Source organism: Macrobrachium nipponense, chromosome 39 (assembly GCF_015104395.2).
Source record: "Macrobrachium nipponense isolate FS-2020 chromosome 39, ASM1510439v2, whole genome shotgun sequence".
In the NCBI taxonomy this organism is placed as follows: Eukaryota; Metazoa; Arthropoda; class Malacostraca; order Decapoda; family Palaemonidae; genus Macrobrachium; species Macrobrachium nipponense.
The window spans coordinates 33520188-33541925 of NC_061099.1; the positions used below are offsets into that span (position 1 = coordinate 33520188).

Sequence of the window (21738 nt, forward strand, 5' to 3'; positions counted from 1 at the left end):
AATTTTTCTCTCCATAATTCTTTGTTTGTCCCAACTCATTTTCATTTTCTCCTCCATAAATTCTGTCACTCATTTGTCGTTTTCTCTCATAATTCTTTGTTGTTACTCATTGTTTCATTTTCTCTCCATAATCATGTCACTCATTTGTCATTTTCTCTCCATAAATTCGTGTCACTCCATGTCATTTTCTTCTTTCTATTCTAATTGGTTCATCATTTGTCATTTTATCTCTCCATAATTCCTTGTCACTCCCATTTGTCGTTTTCTTTTTTCTCCATAATTTCTGGTTATCATTTTGCATTTTTCCTCCCATAATTCTGTCACTTTCATTTGGCATTTTTCTCTCCATAATTCTGTCAATATTTGTCATTTTCTTCCATAATTCTGTCATCATTTGTCATTTTCTTCTCCATAATTTCGTGTCACTCATTTGTCATTTTCTCTCCATAATTTGTCATCATTTGTAGTTTTTATCCATAATTCTGTGTTACTCATTTGTCATTTGCTCCTCCAAATTCTGTCACTCATTTGTCATTTTTCTCTCCAAATTCTGTGTCACTTTAATTTCTTTTCTTTTCTTCCATAATTCTGTCACTCATTTGTCATTTTCTCTCCCATAATTCTGTCATCATTTGTCGTTTTCTCTCCAGAATTCGTGGTACTCATTTTGTCATTTTGCTCCATAATTCTTTGTTACATTTGTCATTTTTCTCTCCAATATTCTGTTTATCATTTGTCATTTATCTCCATAATTCTGCATTCTTTGCATTTTCTCCGATTAAATTATGCACTTCAATTGTCATTTTACTCTCCATAATTCTTTCATTCTTTGTCATTTTCTCTCATAATTTGTTTTAATCATTTCCACATTTTCTCCATAAACTGTCAATCATTTGTCATTTTTCTCAATATTCTGTCACTCCATTGGGATTTTCTCTCCCAAACTCACTAACACTCATTTGTCTTTTCTCTCCCAAATTCTGTCACTCATTTATATATTGTATATATATATATATATATATACATATAATATATCTATATATATATTATATAATATATATATATGTGTGTGTGTGTGTGTGTGTGTGTGTGTGTGTGTGTGTAATATAATATATACTAGAAGGTGAATAATTATAACATCACCGTGATACATTAAACTATTCGAGCTACAAATGTCCTTTAATATCTAATTCGCTTTACCTCGATAGAGCGAATTAAATATTAAAGGGCATTTGTAGCTAGATTAAAATACTATAAGGTATCTAAAAAAAAACTATTGAATTACCCATCTCTCAAATTGTTGTTTTTTGTGTAAAAAGTGTTTTGTTATAAGGATGTAGGTATATCTATAAAAAAAAAAAATTTTGGTAAGCTGTAATTCACCCTTCATAAGAGGTTGTGAAATAATGTTAAGTAAATAAGAGGTGTGTCCCCTCGCGCCCCCCTACCCACCTCCGTATCTACCCACGAACGAAAGTGAAAGCCATCCATCCGAAACAGACAACAGAATTAAGTGGTCCGAAATGATCCTAGGACTTCGCACCTTCATGCTTTATTAGCAGGGGACCACCCTAATCCGAAGTACCACAGTCACAGCAGTAGGCCTACTTACTATCCTCCCGGCCAGCAACCATCTCTTCTCTCTCTCTCTCTCTCTCTCTCTCTACTCTAAAGATCAGTCGCTGGATTTTCATGATGTAACTGATTGGATTGAGTATCCAAGGTATTCTATAGACCTTGGGAGTATCTTTCATTGGTAGCACCAGGGATTTCCTAGTCCGTAGGCCTAAATGAAGATGAAAAAAAAAGCAGATGATTAACAGTGAGGTCTTACGGGAAGTCTGTATTGAGAGGTGACAGATCCATTTGTTATTTCTTCTTCTTCTTCTTCTTCTTCTTCTTCTTCTTCTTATTATTATTATTATTATTATTATTATTATTATTATGATTATTATTATTATTATTATTATTATTAATTATTATTATTATTATTATTGATTTGAATTCAGAGATGGAACCCTATTCATATGGAACAGTCCTACAGGAGTCATTGACTTGCTATTCAAGCTTTCAAAGAACATTATGATGTCCTTTTGAAAAATGTTACTGAAGGTAACAGAAAATAAAGGAAGAAGAAGACCAGTTGTTAAAAAAAATAAATGAAAAAATTAACACTTAACCAGATAAAAATGTTAATTACGAAAAAAATAATCTTTTCTACCTTTATCCCTACATTAAGGGGTCGGTTGCCTTATGCGCCTAGTCCACTCACTGCCTTCTATCAAAGGCATCATCCTCCACCAAACATCTTCTCTCCATATCTTCCTTCGCATTATCTCGCCACCTCGTTCTCTATCACCCTTTCGATCTTCTTCCTTTAACAGGTTCCTTCCAAGCCCTCAGCACATGGCTATGCTACCTCAATCGTAACTCTTATTGATGAAGAAATTATATATATATATATATATATATATATATATAGATATATATATATCTATATATATATATATAATATATATATATATAATTATAACCTTAAATCCTTTTGTGCCTGCTGAGTTTGAACGAACGCATAACTGACAGAATTTATAATGAAAGGTAAACAAACTTTGTTCGTTCGTTAACATGAAAATATATTTAAACGATTGATCCCTGTAACGTTAAAGTGTGGCACAGCCAAACGAAGGTCGCCGTTACTGCCCTGATTAATTTGGCCCATGACAGATTCTGATTCTGGATTATCCTACGCAAACCTTGACCGTGAATCAGGTCCACAGATTTAGCTTAGTGCTCTTTCATATGCCTGGGGATTATTTAGTCTTTAAGCGGCAGGAATAAGCTTTTAAAGGGGATTATCGACTGTAATACAGAAATGAACTCTTAAGAAAGATGAGTGGTGTCAAGTAGTCGAGTTATCAGAGGGAGCGCCGTTTATTACAAGGATTTTTTTGTACCGAAATATAACAACAGTTGCCTATTCTCGGCACGTACTTTCAATACTACCTACCGTAAATATACTAGAAAATCTCTTATCAAGTCATGTTTGCAATACGAATATGCCTTAAGTTGCACTAGCACGGTTGCTCGGAATGTAACAGGTGGGATGTATAGAGGGGGCGGGTCGGAGAGGGGAGAGGGGGAGGGGTTCAAGTTAAAGGGAAGGTAATAGTAGAGGGCGAACGAAACGCTCGCTCTGAAGTTGCTGAGCAAAGTTGCCTTAATTCCCTTTCTCGTCCTCCTGATGCTAAATTAAAACCCATGTCAACACGTTACGGTGATTTGAGTATTTACTTCTTCCTTAACTTGGTATTCATCATCGATTACGAATGTAATTCTGTCCTTTGAAATGAAATGACATCCTTCGATAATATCGCCATTATATTCTTGCTTTTGAACTCGTACGAATCACAGTTAGAACATGGCGTTTCCCTCATTGGGTTTTGAAATTGGTTTTAGTATAAAAAATAACGGAAAAGTAAAGGATTATGCGTCTAATCCTCTTAGCTTGCGTCGCTTAATGGGGCAGCAACTTTGTATCAGTATACCTTACTCCTTATTCCGTAGTACCATAAAACAGAAACGTCTAGACTGATACGCGTAATCTCCATACTGAAATTGATGTAAATTTCCTGTAGACACCAAGATAATCCAAATCTTTCCGGAGGTAAATAAACGCCAGTGAGAATCATTATGTTTTCCCGTTAGAACCTGATATCGCCGCGTAGACTTTTGAATATTTGGAACCGTCTTGCACTCGTTACTAATGGGTTGCAACGTACCCCTTCATAAAACACAGCAAGTATAATCATGCTTTTATTTCGCAACGTTGAACAATTATGGTTACCTACATTACGTTAAATAAATAAGATATTTAACACAATAATATTTATGCTTAGGATACAGCCATTTACAAGCCATATATATTCTTGGAAAAAGTTTTTTTTTTTCTGTGCTAGTATTTTAATTGTACATCACCAACCCGACAGGAAAATCTATATCGGATCTAATTAAGGAGAAAACAAAACACTTCAGTCATTTCACATCGAAATGTTTTCCGAACGATGATGAATTGTAAACGACCGAGAACGAAATGTAGTTTATATAACGAGCTCGCATATTATTAGCATTTTAATCGTCGGTCAATTCTTAAATAACGGCAAATTAGATATCCCGGGTACTACCGCTGGGGACAAGTCCGGCATTCCCTGGAAGGGTTTAAAAAAAGAAAAACTCCCCTTGTCAACTCGAAGACCAATATGGCTTTAACACACGACCAATTCACTTTCGGCTCGACTTCGGGATCGATTTTCTTAATCAGACACAGCCGATTTGGGCTGTTCATTCAGGCAGAATCTCGGCTGGCGCGAATATTACCGTCAATTAATATTATGCGTAACGGGAAATCGAGAATCAACGGATAGCTGATTGTGTTATTTTATCCTCAGCTGGCTTTCCTTGGCGATTTGAATCTGCCAGTTCCTATTCAATTGGGCTCTTCCATCCACGGAGTCTTTTAAGATTGAATTTATATCTTATGAAGTTTTTTTATCTAGCATTTTTTTAAACGTTTCTGTAATTTTCTACGTTCTTGACTTCTTTATTATTGTAAGAAATATTGTTATATTTTTGTTGATAGATTCATTTGTGAACGAAAGAGAAAAAAATAAGGTCGTGTAATGATTATATATAGTATATGTATATATATATATATATATATATATATATTATATATATATACATATATATATATATATATATATATATATATATATATAGATATATATATATATATATATATATATACTAGGATATATAATCTACTGGTCACTTTTTGACCAGATATAACTGCAACTGTAATAGTCACAGCCCTCTTAACATATATATATATATATATATATATAATATATATATATATATATATATATATATATATATATATATAATATGCTTGAATTAGTAACTTATTGTAAACATACTATGATATTTGTATGTACGTAAGTGGTTTCATGAAGCAGTCCAAATGATGTTTAGCAACAGGATTTTTCTTATCATTTCACTCGACGAAAAATTTGATATATTACATTATTACTCTGTTAATTAAGCTGTCTTTGAACATTTTTCTACATCTGAATCGTCAATCTTGGATATATATATATATATATATATATATATATATATATATATATATATATATATATATATATATATATATATATATATATATATATATATATATATATATATATATATATATATATATTCTTCGGAACTGGCAATGACAGGATAATCCGAGTTTGCAAACAGATGACATCGGAATTTCTCTCCGTCTATAGTTATTCTCATATCCTGTGATTCAATACTCTACTTTTTTCTCTTTCCTGAAGAGGAAACTCTATATAGTCTAGCGTTCTTGACACTTGTGTATGTTTATGGGTCTAGTTAGAGTTTGGCTTATAAAATCCGAAAGGATTAATTTCTTAACATGAAACGTATTCATTTAATTCTTTTATAAATTCAATACTAAAGTTAAGCGGGTAGTACGTAGGTAAGAAAAACTGCATATGCGAAATTGCATTATCAGTATATGCTAATTCCAAACCAACAGACGTTGCCGTCACCGTGAATGCTTGACGGATGCAATAAATTACGATCTCGGTTATAGCGGGAGTTAAGATTGCTTGATACCTAGCTAAAGAATCAATCACATATGACAATAAATGGTTCATGACAAAAGACTAACAAATGGAGTATTTACGCGACCTGAGGTTTGTTCATATAACTGTTGAAATTGTATCTAATAACGCCTCATTGTCGTGCCAAAGCAGGATATCACTGTCTAAATTTAGCCCCGCCCAAAAGCAAATAAACAATCGGACTACATCGTTCTTGTCTAGATGTGATCTTTAAGCTAGACTCATAACACTAGAATGATACAAAGGCTTAATTAGTTCGTTTCTTCATTTTGAGACAACGATTGTTCTAGTTTGTTTTGTGGGATGTTTCAGTGCAAATTGCCTAATCCAGTTTTATTACCCTAAAGTATCTTTAAGAATGGTTCAACTTCCATGAAAGAATGCTGTAAAAGTAACAGATAATATGGATTGTCGAATTAGTTAAACATGTTTCCGTTTATGATGTAAAGTCATGCACCAATGCATCTGTTCACACATCTTTCGTCGAATTCTGCTACCGGAGAAAGGAATGCAGTATACATATCCTTTGCCGAAAGGATATCTTTTCAACTATATCGCGAACCGAATGCGCGTTGATTACGAATCCGTCTAACAGCATTTTAGTTGATTTTAGAGGTAATCTAAACCTTCCCCTTCGTGAATCTTATGGAAAAGAGAAGAAATTGAAGTCAGCACATTAGATCGGTTGCATTTTTTAGTCCATTTAAAGCGTCGCCGAGGCTAAAAACGCATTTAATTACGTAGATCTGACTGCAGACTAGAAACCATGGGCGTCTGCATGTCATTATGAGCCATTTTCCGTTTTGCTTTCCATAGACTTGAATAAACGAAACAATTGCATTAATGGAGAGAGAGAGAGAGAGAGAGAGAGAGAGAGAGAGAGAGAGAGAGAGAGAGAGAGAGAGAGAGAGAGAGAAAATAAACCCGTGTAATAATTTCTCTCTCGCGGTTCCTCGTCGAATCTCGCCAGGTCTCGGGGCAGGTCACGTGACCCACAGAGACGTTTATTTTTTCCCATCACAATGGCGCCAAGCCGTATATGTACAATTATTTATGATTTGAGTCTCTTCGTCGGTGGTTTTATCGTTATGGAGCCCTATTTTAGGAATTAATGATGTGCCGCGCGCGGCGTCCCGTATGAAAGGTGTGAATAAGGTAAGTGAATCGAGTAGAAAATAAGGTTAAATAAGAGTCTCTTGGTAAATAATGGGTTGTCAGTGAGAGACAAGGACGCTTTTGACCCTATATTTCGGCGTCCGCTGCCCTTTTGCCCCCGGGGAAGGGTCAATCCGAAGCATTCGAGTGGTGTGATGGGACGCAGTGAAGTGACACGGCCGAAATAAGGGGGAATTCGCTCCGAAATAAGGAGAAATAAGCTCTGTGTTGGGGATTGGAAATTGCGCAGTGCTGCCCTCTATAATAGCACAAGCCAGCTATACCGTCCTCATATCGCCCTATTTCGGGGCCTTTGCGGCCTTTTTCTCGAGTGTTGGGGGCCAAGGGCGACCCCAAATGGGCAAGGGCCACGGCGCGGCAGTGGATTCGAGTGGAAAAGTGGTCGTGGGGGGCGAAATAGGGCCGAGGTGGTGCGTTTGGAATGGCCACAGGAACCATTGATTTTCATCATCTCGAAGTGAATTTTGAAAGGTGGCCCCCGATCCGTGGCCCGAAAATGCCCCGTGCTGGTGGCCACGGGACCCGCAGTCGCCCATCGAGTGCCAGTGGCCCTTTTGAGGTTCGGGGGGGTGAGAAACAGCTGATCTTTTGACGTATCCATAGGGCATCCCGTTCTCCTGCCCTCCCTCAAGCACCTTTTCCAAGTTTTGAAATTTCGCCCTTTTCGGGCCCTCGTGCCCACCTGCCCTTGCCCTGCGAGGGGCATTCCGAAGTGCCTTCGTCTGTCCGACGCGTGTGCCGCCCTCCGGTCGCCAGAAAAGATGCGGAATTAGTGGAAACTTGGCCGAAATGGCCCGTGTGGAAGCCAGGAGCCAGGGGAGATTTTGAAAAAGATACCCCTAAAATGCCACTTCCGTGGGCCCTTTGCACCCCTCAATGGTGGGCATCCTTCCCATAATAACCCCCTGTGTTGTGTTTCAGTTGTTTGAAGTCTGTTTCGAAGATTGTCTCCAAATGGGGAGTGAAAAACACAGGGCAAGTTTGGATTTGTTTTGGGGAGGAGGGAGGAGGAGGAGGAGGGGTGTGTTTACATGTGGTGTTGTTGTTGTTGTTATTTTATTGTTCAGATTAGACATCAGGGGCTCCACTGATGTTCTCTTCAGGAGGATGATGTTCTCATTGATGACTTGTCTTGTGTTTAGCTCGGGCCTAGTCGAATTTATCAGGTTTTGAGTGGTTTTTGGACTTAATTTTTTGGGATTTGGCAGGATGGAGGGTTAGGCTAGGACTTACCTGACACTGTTTTTGTATGCATAGCAAATGCTGTAGTGATAGAATTATGCAGCACTCTATGTCAGACTAGTAAACAGGAAGCTTGTTAAGCTTTGCTTACCGTTTAGTGAACTCGTGTCCTAACTTGCAAAGCCTAGCCTAAGTTAGGTTTGACAAAATTGATATTCATCTAGGGTCAATGTACATCTATATTAGGTATCAGGCAGTCAGGTTGTTGAGAGGAGAGATGAATTTAGAGGAAATAAGATTTATTTTGGATATTTTGTCAGTTTAGGATAATTGTCAACATTTTTAGGTTGAATATGTACTTGTCATCAGTACTTGAGACAGTGACAGACATCTCTAGGGTAGGTAGAATATTGCTGTTGTACTGAATTGTAGTATTGCAAACCGTCAATAATGGGTAAAGCATTAGAATCATGTCTGAGGCTTGGCAGAATGGCAATGACCAAAACAAAAACAATAGTCAAAAGGGTTAAACTCCTGTACTTGGCTTTCTGGACGCAGCAGAAATTAGACATCCATAAGTGATGCCTAATATGTATATTGCACTTGTTTGTCTACCTGTTGCCATGATTAAAATTTGTTGAAAACATTGACGTTACTTATAAAAGCCTGTAGTGTGTAAAGTTTAGTATTGCATCTTGAAGTTTTGAATATTGCTGTGTTTGTATTGGAATCTGGATGTATTGTCTGCCTTTGGGATTATGTACCATTATTTTAAGGTCTTAAGGCCAATGATGGTTCTTGATTTGTGCAAGTTGAAAATTTGGCAGTATTTCACATTTTAATTCATCTATTGTAAGCCAGGAATTGTGATCAGTGGATTGTGGCATATCCCAAGCCAAGCAAATCATGTGTAGTGAATTGTTTATTACAGACAAGGTGTCAGTTGACTTATAGTGGATAAGAAAAAATAGAATTCAACTAGTAGGGTAGATATTAATTTATATTTCTGTATGTTGCTGTTTTTATATAGGAATTTTCCATGTTTAGCAAGTTGTAGATTTATTACAGAGGTAGTGTAGCGTCACTAATGATTGTTTCAGGACGATTATAACATTTTAGTAGATATACTGGAATTAGGTGATTTATACTATGCAGGCCAATTTTATACAAATGTTGATACAGGCAGTTAGCTTACTTGACTTGACAGGCTGTCAGGGCTCAGTATAGAATTTCCTGAAGATTTGAATAAGAATTTCATTGTAACTGAGCCACATTGTACGGTTGATTTATGTATTTTAGTTAAGGCTTGACGTCCATGGTTCATTCTATTTGTTCTTCGTTTGTAGTTGTGGGGGTTATAGTATATTAAAAATTTTAAATAAACTTTTTTACAGTTTTTAGGTGGGGTTTAATGGCTTGACTGTATATAGACAGTATAATAAATGAGACTTAAGTTTTTATAGTGGGTATTTCTGAAAAGCTTGTTAGTAAACATTGTTTACGTCTGCTGTCAGTGTGGACATTACTTTTTATCAGGATATTTTGCTTGATAGTTGAAAATGTTAATTGCAGTTATGTTTTAAATTATTTTTATATAATTTAAAATTTACTACTTGATTGAAGACCATGGTAGATATGATGTAGGTATTCTGGGATTATTCAGATAATGTTTGGTTTTTGTTTTTCTGTCAAAAAGTGTAGATGATGTTTTCATTTGGTGTTTTATTGACATTTTAAGCAATAGTTAGCATCTTTTAGGTTAGTAGGTCAGTGACATTCTAACATTTGATAGGGTGATGGAGCGTCTGTAATTTCCTTGATTCAGTTTGTTATATATTTGCATTTTATGTTGAGGCATTCTCATTGTGTTTTCATGCAGTGTGTAAATATAACTTGCTTTCGCATTTCTTATTAATTTTGAACAAGAATTGTTACGCTCGAATTTTTTCTTCCGTAGATTCTACTGTTAGATTTTAATATAAATTGCATTTTATATTTCATAATTAGAAATTTAAGGCCACTGATCTTTAAAATGAATATGGATGTGGAGTTTGACATAGAGCACTCCTGTAGAGTACTTTTTTGTTAGTCATGGCATGTCTTCCTCATTTGTATTATGAAGTTACACAAGATTATCAAATAGACCTCATTCTACACTTGCATTAGTGATCTTAGCAGATATGCCACTAGGTAATTGTTAATTGAATATGTCTACAAAATGTGTGCAATTGTCCGTATTAAATACTCAATTTAATTGGCACAGAAATCTATGCACACAGGTTTTTATCCAATAACTTTTGTGTCCATGTACCAAAAGGATAAGACTTCTAGTACCAGTTTTATGCATTATCCATAATTTATTTATTTATTTTTTTTTTATTAAAAGCCAGAACTTTATTAAAAGCCAGAACTTTAAAGTGCAAACCCTCGTTTGGGTACTGCAATTATAAAGTATAGATTACTGTATAAAAGAGCTATTGGAAATCAGTGAGGCAAAGAGAAATAGAATTTATTCTTTGCAAATACAAATGCTGCTTAGGAATCAATAAAGACAAAATAGTGTTTTGGACGTTTTTTAAGAGGAGAATGAACACAAACCTATTTTTCTGTTTGATTCTGTATTTTTTAGTTATCTAGTTTGCTTGATCTCTTGAAGCCACATTTATGTATGGTTATTAACCTTTTTCTCTGAAGTGACATGATATAGGTATTGAATATCGAGTACCCTTATAATGTTTTTATTAAACTTGGTTTAAGGTTTTGAGTAAGGAAAGGATTTCTAATTCTTAGCAAGATTGTTGTTATCTGAAAGGACTGTTGATCCTCGTAAATGAAAGCTTGTTTGGTAGCAAGCCAGTCATTTGAGCTCCATGGAGAGTCCTTTAACTTACAGTTATGATGAAAGAATGCTGTCAGTAGCAGAGTTCAAGAAAAACCTCGGTCGACTGAGTGTGAGGCTTATTGATCAGCAGTGAAACTTGTTGCCACTAGATATTGGCAGTGTTGCTACAAATGATACATCAACAGGTTGTAGAGGAGTCTGTGCTTGGAAAAGCATGTCATTGAATTTTGTAGTTAAACTTAGCTGTAACTCTTCCCTGTATGGTGGTAGTAAGTCATCTCCTTTAATTAAATGCTGACATCATTACATATAGTGGTTATTTGTAGGTTGGTAGGACCATGAGGCAGAGAGGTCTTTTGTTTCGTTTTAGCTTTTGATAAGCTGTTTTATTTGTTGTAGCAAGTTTTATTTTATGTATTTTTGTTGTACAAGTCATAGTCTGCTGTTGATTTATTAAAAGTTTAATCTTAAATTTCTAGACTGAGAGAGAGAGAGAGAGAGAGAGAGAGAGAGAGAGAGAGAGAGAGAGAGAGAGAGAGAGATATGTACGGATATTCATAAAGTATTGTTTTATGAAGTTTTCATTCTTGGCATATTTTAATATTTTAACTGTCTTTCTAACTTTCCAGAATCCCCTATAGTGGACTGGAGGAAATAATGACAAGGTGAAGATGTCATTGCGCATTAAGAGACAGCTGAGCAAAGCTGGGGGCTCGGCGGAGGGGGGAGGGGGTGCCCCATCAGCTGCTGCTCGTAAGAAGCGCCGTATCGACAATTCCGGCTCTGATGATGAAGAGCGATCAGTTTGGACGCCCAAACACCTGGGTGACCTGCGGGCATACAACCGTTCAGCCTCTGAGGCACCGGCTGAGGTGAGTCACTTAGTTCCGCTTTCTAAAAGAAGTTGGTGGAACTGCCGGTTAAATTTGGAGTCTCCTAACAACACCCAAAGCATTACGTACTTCCTTGATGGGTTGTGGGTTTTATCTTCTTGCCATGTCCCTCACTTTTAAAACTTCATAGGAAAATGGCCCCCTCTCTTTGTATTTAAATGTAAACTGATGAGGAACACTGTTCAGATATTTAAAAGTCTGTTTTTGTATTTTACATAGTGCTAATATAGTTTATTAAATCTATAATTTGTGTATTATTGTTACACAAACTTTTTCATATGATTGAGAATTTCATAGCAAAGAAGTATTATAATTGTCTGAGTCATAATTAAGTTCCCTTTAGATGTAATTAATATTTTGGCAATATTAAAATTGATAAGAAGCCTTTGTTGTATTATCTTTGTATATGTAATAACTTTATTTGCATATTTGTTTCCTGGTTTTGAGCGGGCAATGGTGTGTTTTGTATCATCCGAATATTTGTCTCCATTTTGTACTGTAATTGTGCTTTTTTTTGAATTATGGAATTGAAATGATAAACCTTTGAGCTTTTGCCTAAAAGTTGTATATTGAAATTTAAATAGTTTTAAAATGGATAGTACTAGGGTGTGTTTCTGTAGAAGGAGAATTTAATGACATTTTGCTCACCCTTGGATAGACATAACTGCTGTAGGTATTGGTTTTGAAAAATAATGATTTATTTTTCTCTCCCTAATGACAGTTGTTCCGCAAGGATCTTATATCTGCCATGAAACTTGCGGACAATGAGCCGCTTACATCCGATGATTACTGGGGCATTGGTGACCCATGGAAACAGGAGTGGGAGCGAGGAGTACAAGTCCCGGTTAACCCTGATTCTCTTCCTGAGCCAACTGTCACCAAGATGATAGACAAACCACATCGTGATCGTGAGACGAACTTCAGACTGTAAGTACTATATACTAAATTGTTATATGTAGATTTTAAGAAAGTTTATCATTGTTAGATTGTTGAAATTAATGTGTCTGAGGCTGGTGATATGTGGATTTGTGTTAGTGAAAGCGTAGGAAAACAAATGAGGCCTTTTCTGATGTATGGCATCGTTTGAAATATATTTTTTGTTCATATGCGGAACAAACCCTCAGTCTCAACAATAGGACAGTGGGATAAACTTCTTGCACCAGCTGGAAACCGGTTAAAAACAATCAAAGATTGTAAAGCAAGGATTCTGTGGTATCTGGCAGCTCATGCATGTGCGAGGTGGAAGCTGGCATAGAACCTCATGACGCCCCAGTCTTTCTTTGACCGCCTTGGAAAGTAGTCACTTTTGCTCTCCTCCTGAGCCGGTTTCTTTGTTTGCCTGTGATTTCTTTATTTCAGTGTGTGTGATCGTTTTGTATCATGGAGTCCATGTTGTGGGAGGCTGGAGATAACTGGATATTTGTGGAAGCAAAAGTGCTGGAAACAATTTCACAGAGGCCCTTTTCATTGTATGGCTCTATGGGCAATGATGATTTATTTACTAGATTGTTAATAACATTTAATTTGGTCTATTTTTCATGTAAGCTAGATCTGTGCAGCTTTTATATAATGAACACTCAGGTTTTATGTAGGATTTCATTATTTTCATTGAATTTATAATAAAATCATGACAGTTTTCCTTCAATACATAATGTCACTGCTTTTTTATTGTTTGGGATTTAAATAGCTGATTTGTGCTTGTCTTGTCATGTTCTTGTACTGTATCATGATCTGAAGTAATTTGGTATAGTACCTTAAATGCTTAAATTCAGGTGGCAGTAAATGTATGTAATTTCATTGATTTAGTGCACCAGATTAGTTAGGTTTTCTTCGGTTTTTATAGTGGTTTTTGGGTCTTTTTCCCCAAATCTTTTCAAGCTTACTTAGATATTCTTTGTAAGAACTAGGCTACTGTAGTTTTTGGCTAATGTAAGTACACCTGTTTCCTCAGAAACAGGTGGATAATACCTTGTGCATAGATACCATCTACTTTATGTCTTCGCTCTTTTTTTTCTTCTTCTTTTATTTCTAGTGTATAAGTTTAAATCCATTATGTTTTTCAATATAGAGCAGGGTTGAGGTTTATGTTTGAATAATTATATCTTTTTTAGATTCAAGGGGCAATTTTTACACGAAGTTCAAAGTTCCAGTTCAAGGTGTCAATCCTCTACCCAGGGGTCAGATGAATCTCAAGTTTAAGAGCTCAGTAAATTGCAGTAGATTTGCTTTTGCTGTTCAAGATCCTTGTTCTCTGGTTAAACTAACCCATGGTTTCTCTATCTCAAGAGAGATAATCGCCTCTGTCTCCTTTATTATTGAAGATTGATGTTTATCTTGGGTTACGCTTGTTGCTTGTGTGATTGCACATCAGCCTCACTGGTAATCGTGGAGGTAAACACCACTTACAGCTTTCCTTTGAACACTGGTTGTGTCTTTTAGTATTCCTGTTCTTAGGACACAAGTAAACTATACCTATACCTGCCTCACTTGCATATGGTAATGTGCATGTATGTTGTTTCATGTGGCTTGCCCATTATGACTGGCCAGGGCATATATGTACATGTCTCTTTTTTTATTTGCTGAAGCTCACACTTTCAGGTTAGACAGTTGTGTCATGGTTGTTTGGGGATGCTTATTGAGCTGAGCAGAGGTTGCATGTATGCCTAGGATACTTCCATTGGGTACTAACTATCTTACTGCCTCAGACATCCTTGTATTATGTGGCTCCTCTCAGGAGATGTCAACCTTCCCATATAGGTATATTGCATTAATGTCTGTTTATATTATCTCTGCATCCAAGAGAACAAGATTTTATGTATCCTTTCTACAGCATGATGAGGCTTCATTTAGTGAAGTTCCAGTCTGAGTAAGTGAGGCTTTCACCATGGAGAGGCAGCTTAGGTCTCACCAGCTAGGCTTTGTTACAGAGCCAAGGTCTAGATGAAAGTCAGAAAAGATTCCTGTGGGGTGTGAGCTTCTGACTGGAGTAGCTATAGGCATGATCCTTGAGAACCCTTGGTGGCTCCTTGTATATTATCTACTGTACAAAAATGCTAGATATTTTATGAGATGCTTTGCTTTGTAAGACTGTAGCCAGACATAGCTCCTCCTTTAGAAATTCCTCGGGGAGGTGTTGGTCAGTTGGCAGGTTTGATTATTTAGCACCTGAAGGAATTTGTTAGAAGCTTTTAGGAATCCTAAGGATTTGCACAAGGCAAGAAGTTTTGGTGCCGTCTCAAGGCCGTGCTGTCATCCTGAACACAATACTGGAATGATTTATTATTCTGTAGCCAATACTGGCTGGAAGAAGAATGTAGGTAGGTATGAGGGTTTTTTCAAACTTGTCCCCAACATCAGATTTTGATATCCTCTGCATGGCTAATAAGATGGAACAGCACTTTTTCCAGTCATGTGTGTCATGGAGATGTCAGGGAGGCTGGATATGGTATTAAGGTCACTAGACAATTCAATGCCTTGTTAACCTCATTCTCCAGGGAATTTTGGTTGTCAAGACTACAACTCTCTTCCCCCTTTGTATCCCAGATCCAGAGATCATTATAGGCTTCCTGGGACCCTAGCCTAGGGATCCTTTCCTTCTATCCTAATAAGTTCGGTGACGCCTGAGGGCCAATATTCATCCTGTCTTGCTTGCAGCAAAAGGAAGCCATCCCTGAGTGCTCCTTTCGTCAATTTAAGAAGGGAAAAGGCTTTCTTACCCATAGGTGTGCTTACTTTTGGTTGGACTTGTCTTCAGAACTGGTCTGATTTAGAACAGATTGGTACAAATCTGTGGGTTGTGACAACTTGAAAAAGGCTATCTGTGACCAATTCTGTAGAAAATGACTCATTTGTTGTCAGCTCCAGTCCAGCGTCATTCCCCCACGGGTGACTCGGAAGTTCATTGCATCAGACAACAAGGTGAGTTTGATGGTTGAAGAGGATGCCAAAGAGGAAGTGTCAAGCAGCATGCAGTAACTCAACAGCTGACTGGTTGTAGGGCCCCCAAGGACCCCTAGATTGGAGATCCATCAGTGACAGCTTGTTAGATCAGCATCTCCTTTTGACAGCCTTTAGGATGGAAATAGTAGCCATTGATAGTCACCATTTGGTGGCTATCAACATCTCAACTTTTTACTCATCAAGTACTTTCCTCACTGCTCCTTTGGACTTGAAGGAGAGGACTCAGATTGTTTACTGGATAACTGGCTAATGGCTACCTTAATTTAGGAGTTTTGCAGGTACCTCAAGCACCCCCTTAATTTGTGTTATCTCATTAACTGGGACAGTCAAGACTGTTTCTAGGAAGCAGGTCAATATAAACCCAACATCAGGAATTATAGGACTTAGTTTTTTTTTTTTTTTTGTATAAATTCTTCCTCTTTTCAAATTTGTTGATAGGGCCTTTGTGCCACATGTCCTTATTTGAAAAGATAGTTTGACTCAGAAGGTCAGGCTATGTTATCTCTAGCTGCAGCTAGCAGTAATTTGTCAGTATCAATGGATCCTGATAAATTTGCAGTTTTCATTCCTCAGGAAGTCCTAGTAGACAGACATGGAATGGCAAGAATCCTTGCAGTCAGTGAGTAGAAATTCCTGTCGCAATTTAGCGTTCGTGAAATACGTCAAGAACAAGGGCAGTACAAAATTTCTGGCTCAGTGTGGTGACCTACTAGCTAAACTAGCAGAATCCACATCTAGCTGCTGATTGTTCCAGCATCCAAGGTTGTGCTTTTGGTTGTAAGGCATCACTTAAGTAGACCTCCTGGGTCCATGTGATTTCCGTTGAGTGAGAATTTTTAATTAAGGCACTGAGGTCTTCACAAAGTTGAGTGTATCATCGCAAGTAGCAAGTATTTTTAGGTAAAGTAGGTATTTTGTGGATCCTTATAAAACATATTCTCTGAGCAGACTTTCTGGTATATCTTTAGCATCCATGGAAATTGTCTGTGTCTGCCTTTTAAGGATGCAGATCTACTGTGGTACAGGTTTTTGAGACCTCTCCCCCCTCTTCCAGTAAGGTATCTCATATTGAAAAGTAGGAAAGTACATCCCAGGTTTTGTTGTAAAGAAGCAAACAATCTTTGTATCCACCGCTGTACCACGTTCATAATTCCATCCTTGTTATCCAAGACAAGAAATGGAGACAGAGACGGCATTGCCTTGCACCAGGTCAAAGAGTAGTAGAATTGTCTTAATTAAGAAAACCAAATCTTTTCTCTGGATGTGTTTGCATTTACTTAAGGCAATCAGTGCATGCAAGACTGAGGTATTGAAGAATTTGAAGAATTCTATTTCTTACTGGTTAAGGCAGGTAATCCTCAAAGAAAATGATATTTCTAAGTGTTAGTCATCCAGGGTAAATTTTAAGTGTTAGTCATCCAGGAAAATTTTAGTGGTCATGAAATTTTGGGCTATTTGTACCTCTTGCTCCAATGCAAACTTGTGATTGTGATGCCATTGTTAATTAAGCCTTATGGAAATTACCATCAAAATTTGTCAGAATTCATTCACAGTACGAAATATAGCTGTTCAGCCAAATTTTAACCTTACATTTTGCCCTGAATTACAACTGACTGTGCTTTCATGACCGATTGCTAGTGTGAAGACCTGACTTCCTATTCAATAACCAAGAAAGTTACGTATGTCACTGTACTGATTTTATTGCTTTTTACAAGTGGCCTTTCCTCTTAAATATAATTAATAAGGCATTGCAAGTTGATGGAATTTAGCAATTAAAAAAGCATATTTTATTTTAATACAAATTCATCAATTTACTCCAAGTGCTTGCTTACCTTCCAACTCATCATTTAAAGGTGGGTACACACGTGAGAGCCGAACCTTGTATGTGTAACTGAGTTACGCATATACGGTTACAAGGTGTCCAAATGTTGAGGACGAACCGTAACCACGTTAAGCACATAACTTCATTTCAATCCACTGCGATCATCAGTCTGTCTCTGTCCGGGTTGTTTACCGACGATGGCCACCATGCAAGTAGCAGCTGCCGCGTATATTTATATACATTATTTAACGAAGATGAAGCGAAATAAAAGAAGATGGTGGCAATCAAGGTTGTATACTAGAAGGGTAGAATACAGTGGTCAGGAATTACTCGCTGACATGAGATTCCAAGAAGTTTCTGACCACAGTAAAGTCTTTTCTTCGTAATAACTAATAAATTGAAGGACCTCTTCCTCACTCCAATCAGCCATGGTAGACATATACGTACTGACTGACCAAAACAAGTGACTCTACTATGGACGGCCTTGTTCATAGTCGGTGTTAACAAGTTCAGCAACCTCTGTTGATACGCGTGTAATACAGGTCCCGTCCACACATGGCGTAATGTGCAAAGAGACTTCCCTTTGATTGGGGGCCCAAAAACTGACAATTGCCGGGACGGAGGGCGAACGGAGCCTCGAACCTCGCGGGTTCAGGTTCGAGGAACCGTCCACTCTTGCGTTTTTGTTACAAGAATCGGTTACAATACAAGGTTCGGTTCGCACGTGTGTACCCACCTTAATGTAATAAGTGCAAACAATACAGACGAATGATGAAGCTACAACCAGATTCACTGGTGGCCCTGGATACATACCTAGCCAGGTCAAAGTGGTGTAATCTAATGGAGTAGCCTCTTGGAACTCTTCTGACTGAAGGGAGGTTGGGTGTGTGTGTGTGTGTGTATGTTTGTATGTATTGACAGGGTTATATGTTAATTTATTAGTGTTAGATGTATTTTTCAACAGTTATTCATTCCTTTCTTAAGGCTAGAGTGATATGCTTTAGGTCTCCAAGCCATTAAATTTGTCACCATGTTTGCTTATAGATTGCTCATACTTGTCCATTAAGATTTTCTCAGTTGCTTTGTATTATATTTTATGTTTGCAAATATTGGAGTTTTTTGCAAAGAATAACTTGGCTCCTGTACACAGTATCTATCTTTGGTTGTGAAACTTATTTCCAATTGTATATTGAAATGTTCTATAATTAAGCCAGATTAACAGCAATAGATCTTACATATTGCAAAGATTTGTGATTTTCATTTTCAATTATATATTGCAGAGATTTGTAATCTTATTTATTTTCAATTATTTAAGCAGCTTTTAAAAAAGTAATTTGCTGTATAGACTTCCTTTCATAAACCTTATTTAGAATGTTATAAACTTTTATTTAGAATGTTATGTTGAGGTTTACTCCAGTTTTGTAATTGCAGTTTTGTTTTATAAGTGTGGTGGTAAATTATTTATTTTGTTAACCTAGTATGAAAAGATATTACTGTACTACTTGGAGAACATTTATGTTGGGACTTTAGAATATATTTTCTATTTCAGCACCAAAGAGAAGTTCATCCGTGTAACTCATGATGACTTCTTCACAAACGAGCAGCACATTCTCAGTAACCTGCCGACTAAGGCTGAGAAGATGTGCCGTTACGACATGGACGACCTCGATGACAAGTGGCTCCATGCTTACAATGGAGAAAGAGCCAGGATGGGTAAGTTTCTCGTAATTTTAAGATCATGAGATACAGAAAGTAGGTGAGGTCACTATTAAGTAAGTATGAGAAGCTGTTGATGACATTCCATTGATTTCTTAATTGACCTTTCAGTTGAAAGATCCATTGTGAATTTTTCTTTTGATACAAGATAACACTTCATTACAGTGTTCACGGGGGATGGGTACCAGACCCACTCGCAAATAGTTGAAACCCCCTATAAAAACACTTAAAACTGCCTGCTTTGTTAGTTAAAACTTGAGAGAAACCCACTAAAAATGTTTATACCTGGTTTGTTAATAGTTTTATCACAGAAAGTGCATTTTATGCTGAAATTTATAAAAAAAAAAAAAAAGGAATTTGTGGATATTCCTCATAGAAAAATACCGCAGATTCCTCGAATAATGGGAGAATATGTTCCAGAGAGAAATCTGCGAATATGTGAGTCCTCAAATATTGGGGATTCACTGTAATTGTATTGTTCTTGGGTTTTCAGAGATTGTAACTTAAATATATATATAATTTATGCATGAAATTAAAGTTTTATTTTATGTCTTCAGGTGCTGCACCTGTTCCCCCTCTAATCTTTGAGATGATCATTGAACATCTTGAAGAAACTTGTTGGGAGAACATTCACAAGATGCTGAAGACTGAGGAGTCCCTTTCCATTGAGTTCGACGAAGATGTCATTTGCGATGTCTGTAGATCGGTTAGTAGTCTTTGCACTGTCAGTCATATGTATTGATAAGGTTTAGTATTCGATCCAACAGCATTTCTGAGACAAAGGGTCATGGGCATTAATTACTTTCAATGGTACTGTTAGCTACATGATTATTGTAGATTTGTATGTATTGGGATAGATTTATGTAAAAATTTTGTAAAATATTCTGACAAGGTTTCGATCATAATAGGATCTTCTATATGCTAGCTGATAACAATAAATCAGTATAGTTGCCCTTCCAAATTTACTGGGTACCAGTACCTTGAATTTCAACCAGCCTGTAAACTAGGCTACTAGCAGCTGTTTGATTTGGGCAGTTTGATGCTGGTAACCTGAACTGTGAAGGGCTCAGAGCACTTGAGATGTATGGTAATTGCTATTGTTAGTAACAAATAAGGCAACAATACGCTTCAGAAATCTTTTCTTTGTAATAAACATGGTGAAAGCCACAAATAAAAAGCCCCATAGCCCCTTCATTATACATTTACACAGACTTGATTATTATTATTAATAGGGCCTAGTTTTTCCAGACCTCCAAGTCCCAAGTAGACTCTTCTCGGGCTGGTATCCACACACACACTTGAAAAAGCCAATAAGATTTTAAAGTCAAAACTAACAAGGAGAGATATACTCTAGGCAAATAGATGTTATGTAACTTTTACTTTGTGTTAGTGACAAAATCAAAACAAGAGTATTGCTGTACAGTATGATTGTAGGATGAAAATTGTGTTTTGACATTTTTTCAACTCTACTGTAATATGTGATGGATATTACACAGTAATATGTGATGCATATTACACACTTCAAAATATTAAGCCTATAAAGATAATTACTGTACTAGAATACTGTTTATGTTATATGGGTTACAAAACCATGAATAACTACATCCAAGAATGTAGTTATTGGCTGGAAAGTCAAGTGTAGTATAGTGCAAAATTTATGTATTATTTATAAGATAATCATACAACATAATTTAAAAGAAATAGACCAGGGTTTTAAGAATCCCAAGTACAGCTTGTTCGTGGGATAATCTTGAAATGTGAATGAGTGATTTCCTTGAAAATGGCATACAATAACTCGTAAAGGAACTTGTGTATAAGTATTACTTAATGTTTGTAATGTTCACCATATAAAGAAAAATAAAAAAGATATGTTAATCTTATAGTGGTACATTGCAGTTGACTTACATTGATACTAATTCCCAGTTCGATATGAAATCCAAGTTTTATATGAAATTAACCCCCATTCCTTTTCTTGTAAGAATATTGAGCCTACATTTAATTAATTGAATTTCTTCCATCTGCAGCCGGACAGTGAAGAGGGCAACGAAATGGTATTCTGCGACATGTGCAACATATGCGTCCACCAAGCCTGTTATGGCATCACAGCCATTCCTTCAGGATCTTGGCTTTGCAGGACTTGCTCGCTAGGAATTAAGCCTGACTGTGTTCTATGTCCTAACAAAGGTAAGATTAATTTGTATTATTTAATGACTTAAAAATGTAGCTTCCCTCTTGTGTGAATATACCGTGCTGGGAAGAAAGACTGGTGCATCACAAGGTTCCAAGCCAGATCAGTGACCAGCATCCACCTCATATACGCATGTTGCCAGATACCACAGATTCCTTGTTTTACAATCTTTGATTGTTTTTAACTGGTTTCCAGCTTGGTGCCAGAAGATTATCTTATTGTTAACACCAAAGGTTTGCTGGCTATGAAAAATACAAATTGATTAG

At 36.7% G+C, this 21738-nt stretch overlaps 1 protein-coding gene across 1 annotated transcript in view; it reads left to right on the plus strand.

Annotated features, from left to right (window-relative positions):
* Positions 1-6670: 6670 nt before the first annotated feature.
* The window catches only part of LOC135210282 (PHD finger protein rhinoceros-like), an 83605-nt gene continuing 68537 nt past the window's right edge, over positions 6671-21738 (plus strand). Inside the window, 6 exon segments of the mRNA XM_064243156.1 lie at positions 6671-6848; positions 11523-11765; positions 12508-12713; positions 19118-19281; positions 19842-19990; positions 21309-21468. Of these exon segments, the coding sequence (XP_064099226.1) occupies positions 11565-11765; positions 12508-12713; positions 19118-19281; positions 19842-19990; positions 21309-21468 (880 nt within the window). The 5' untranslated portion in view covers positions 6671-6848; positions 11523-11564.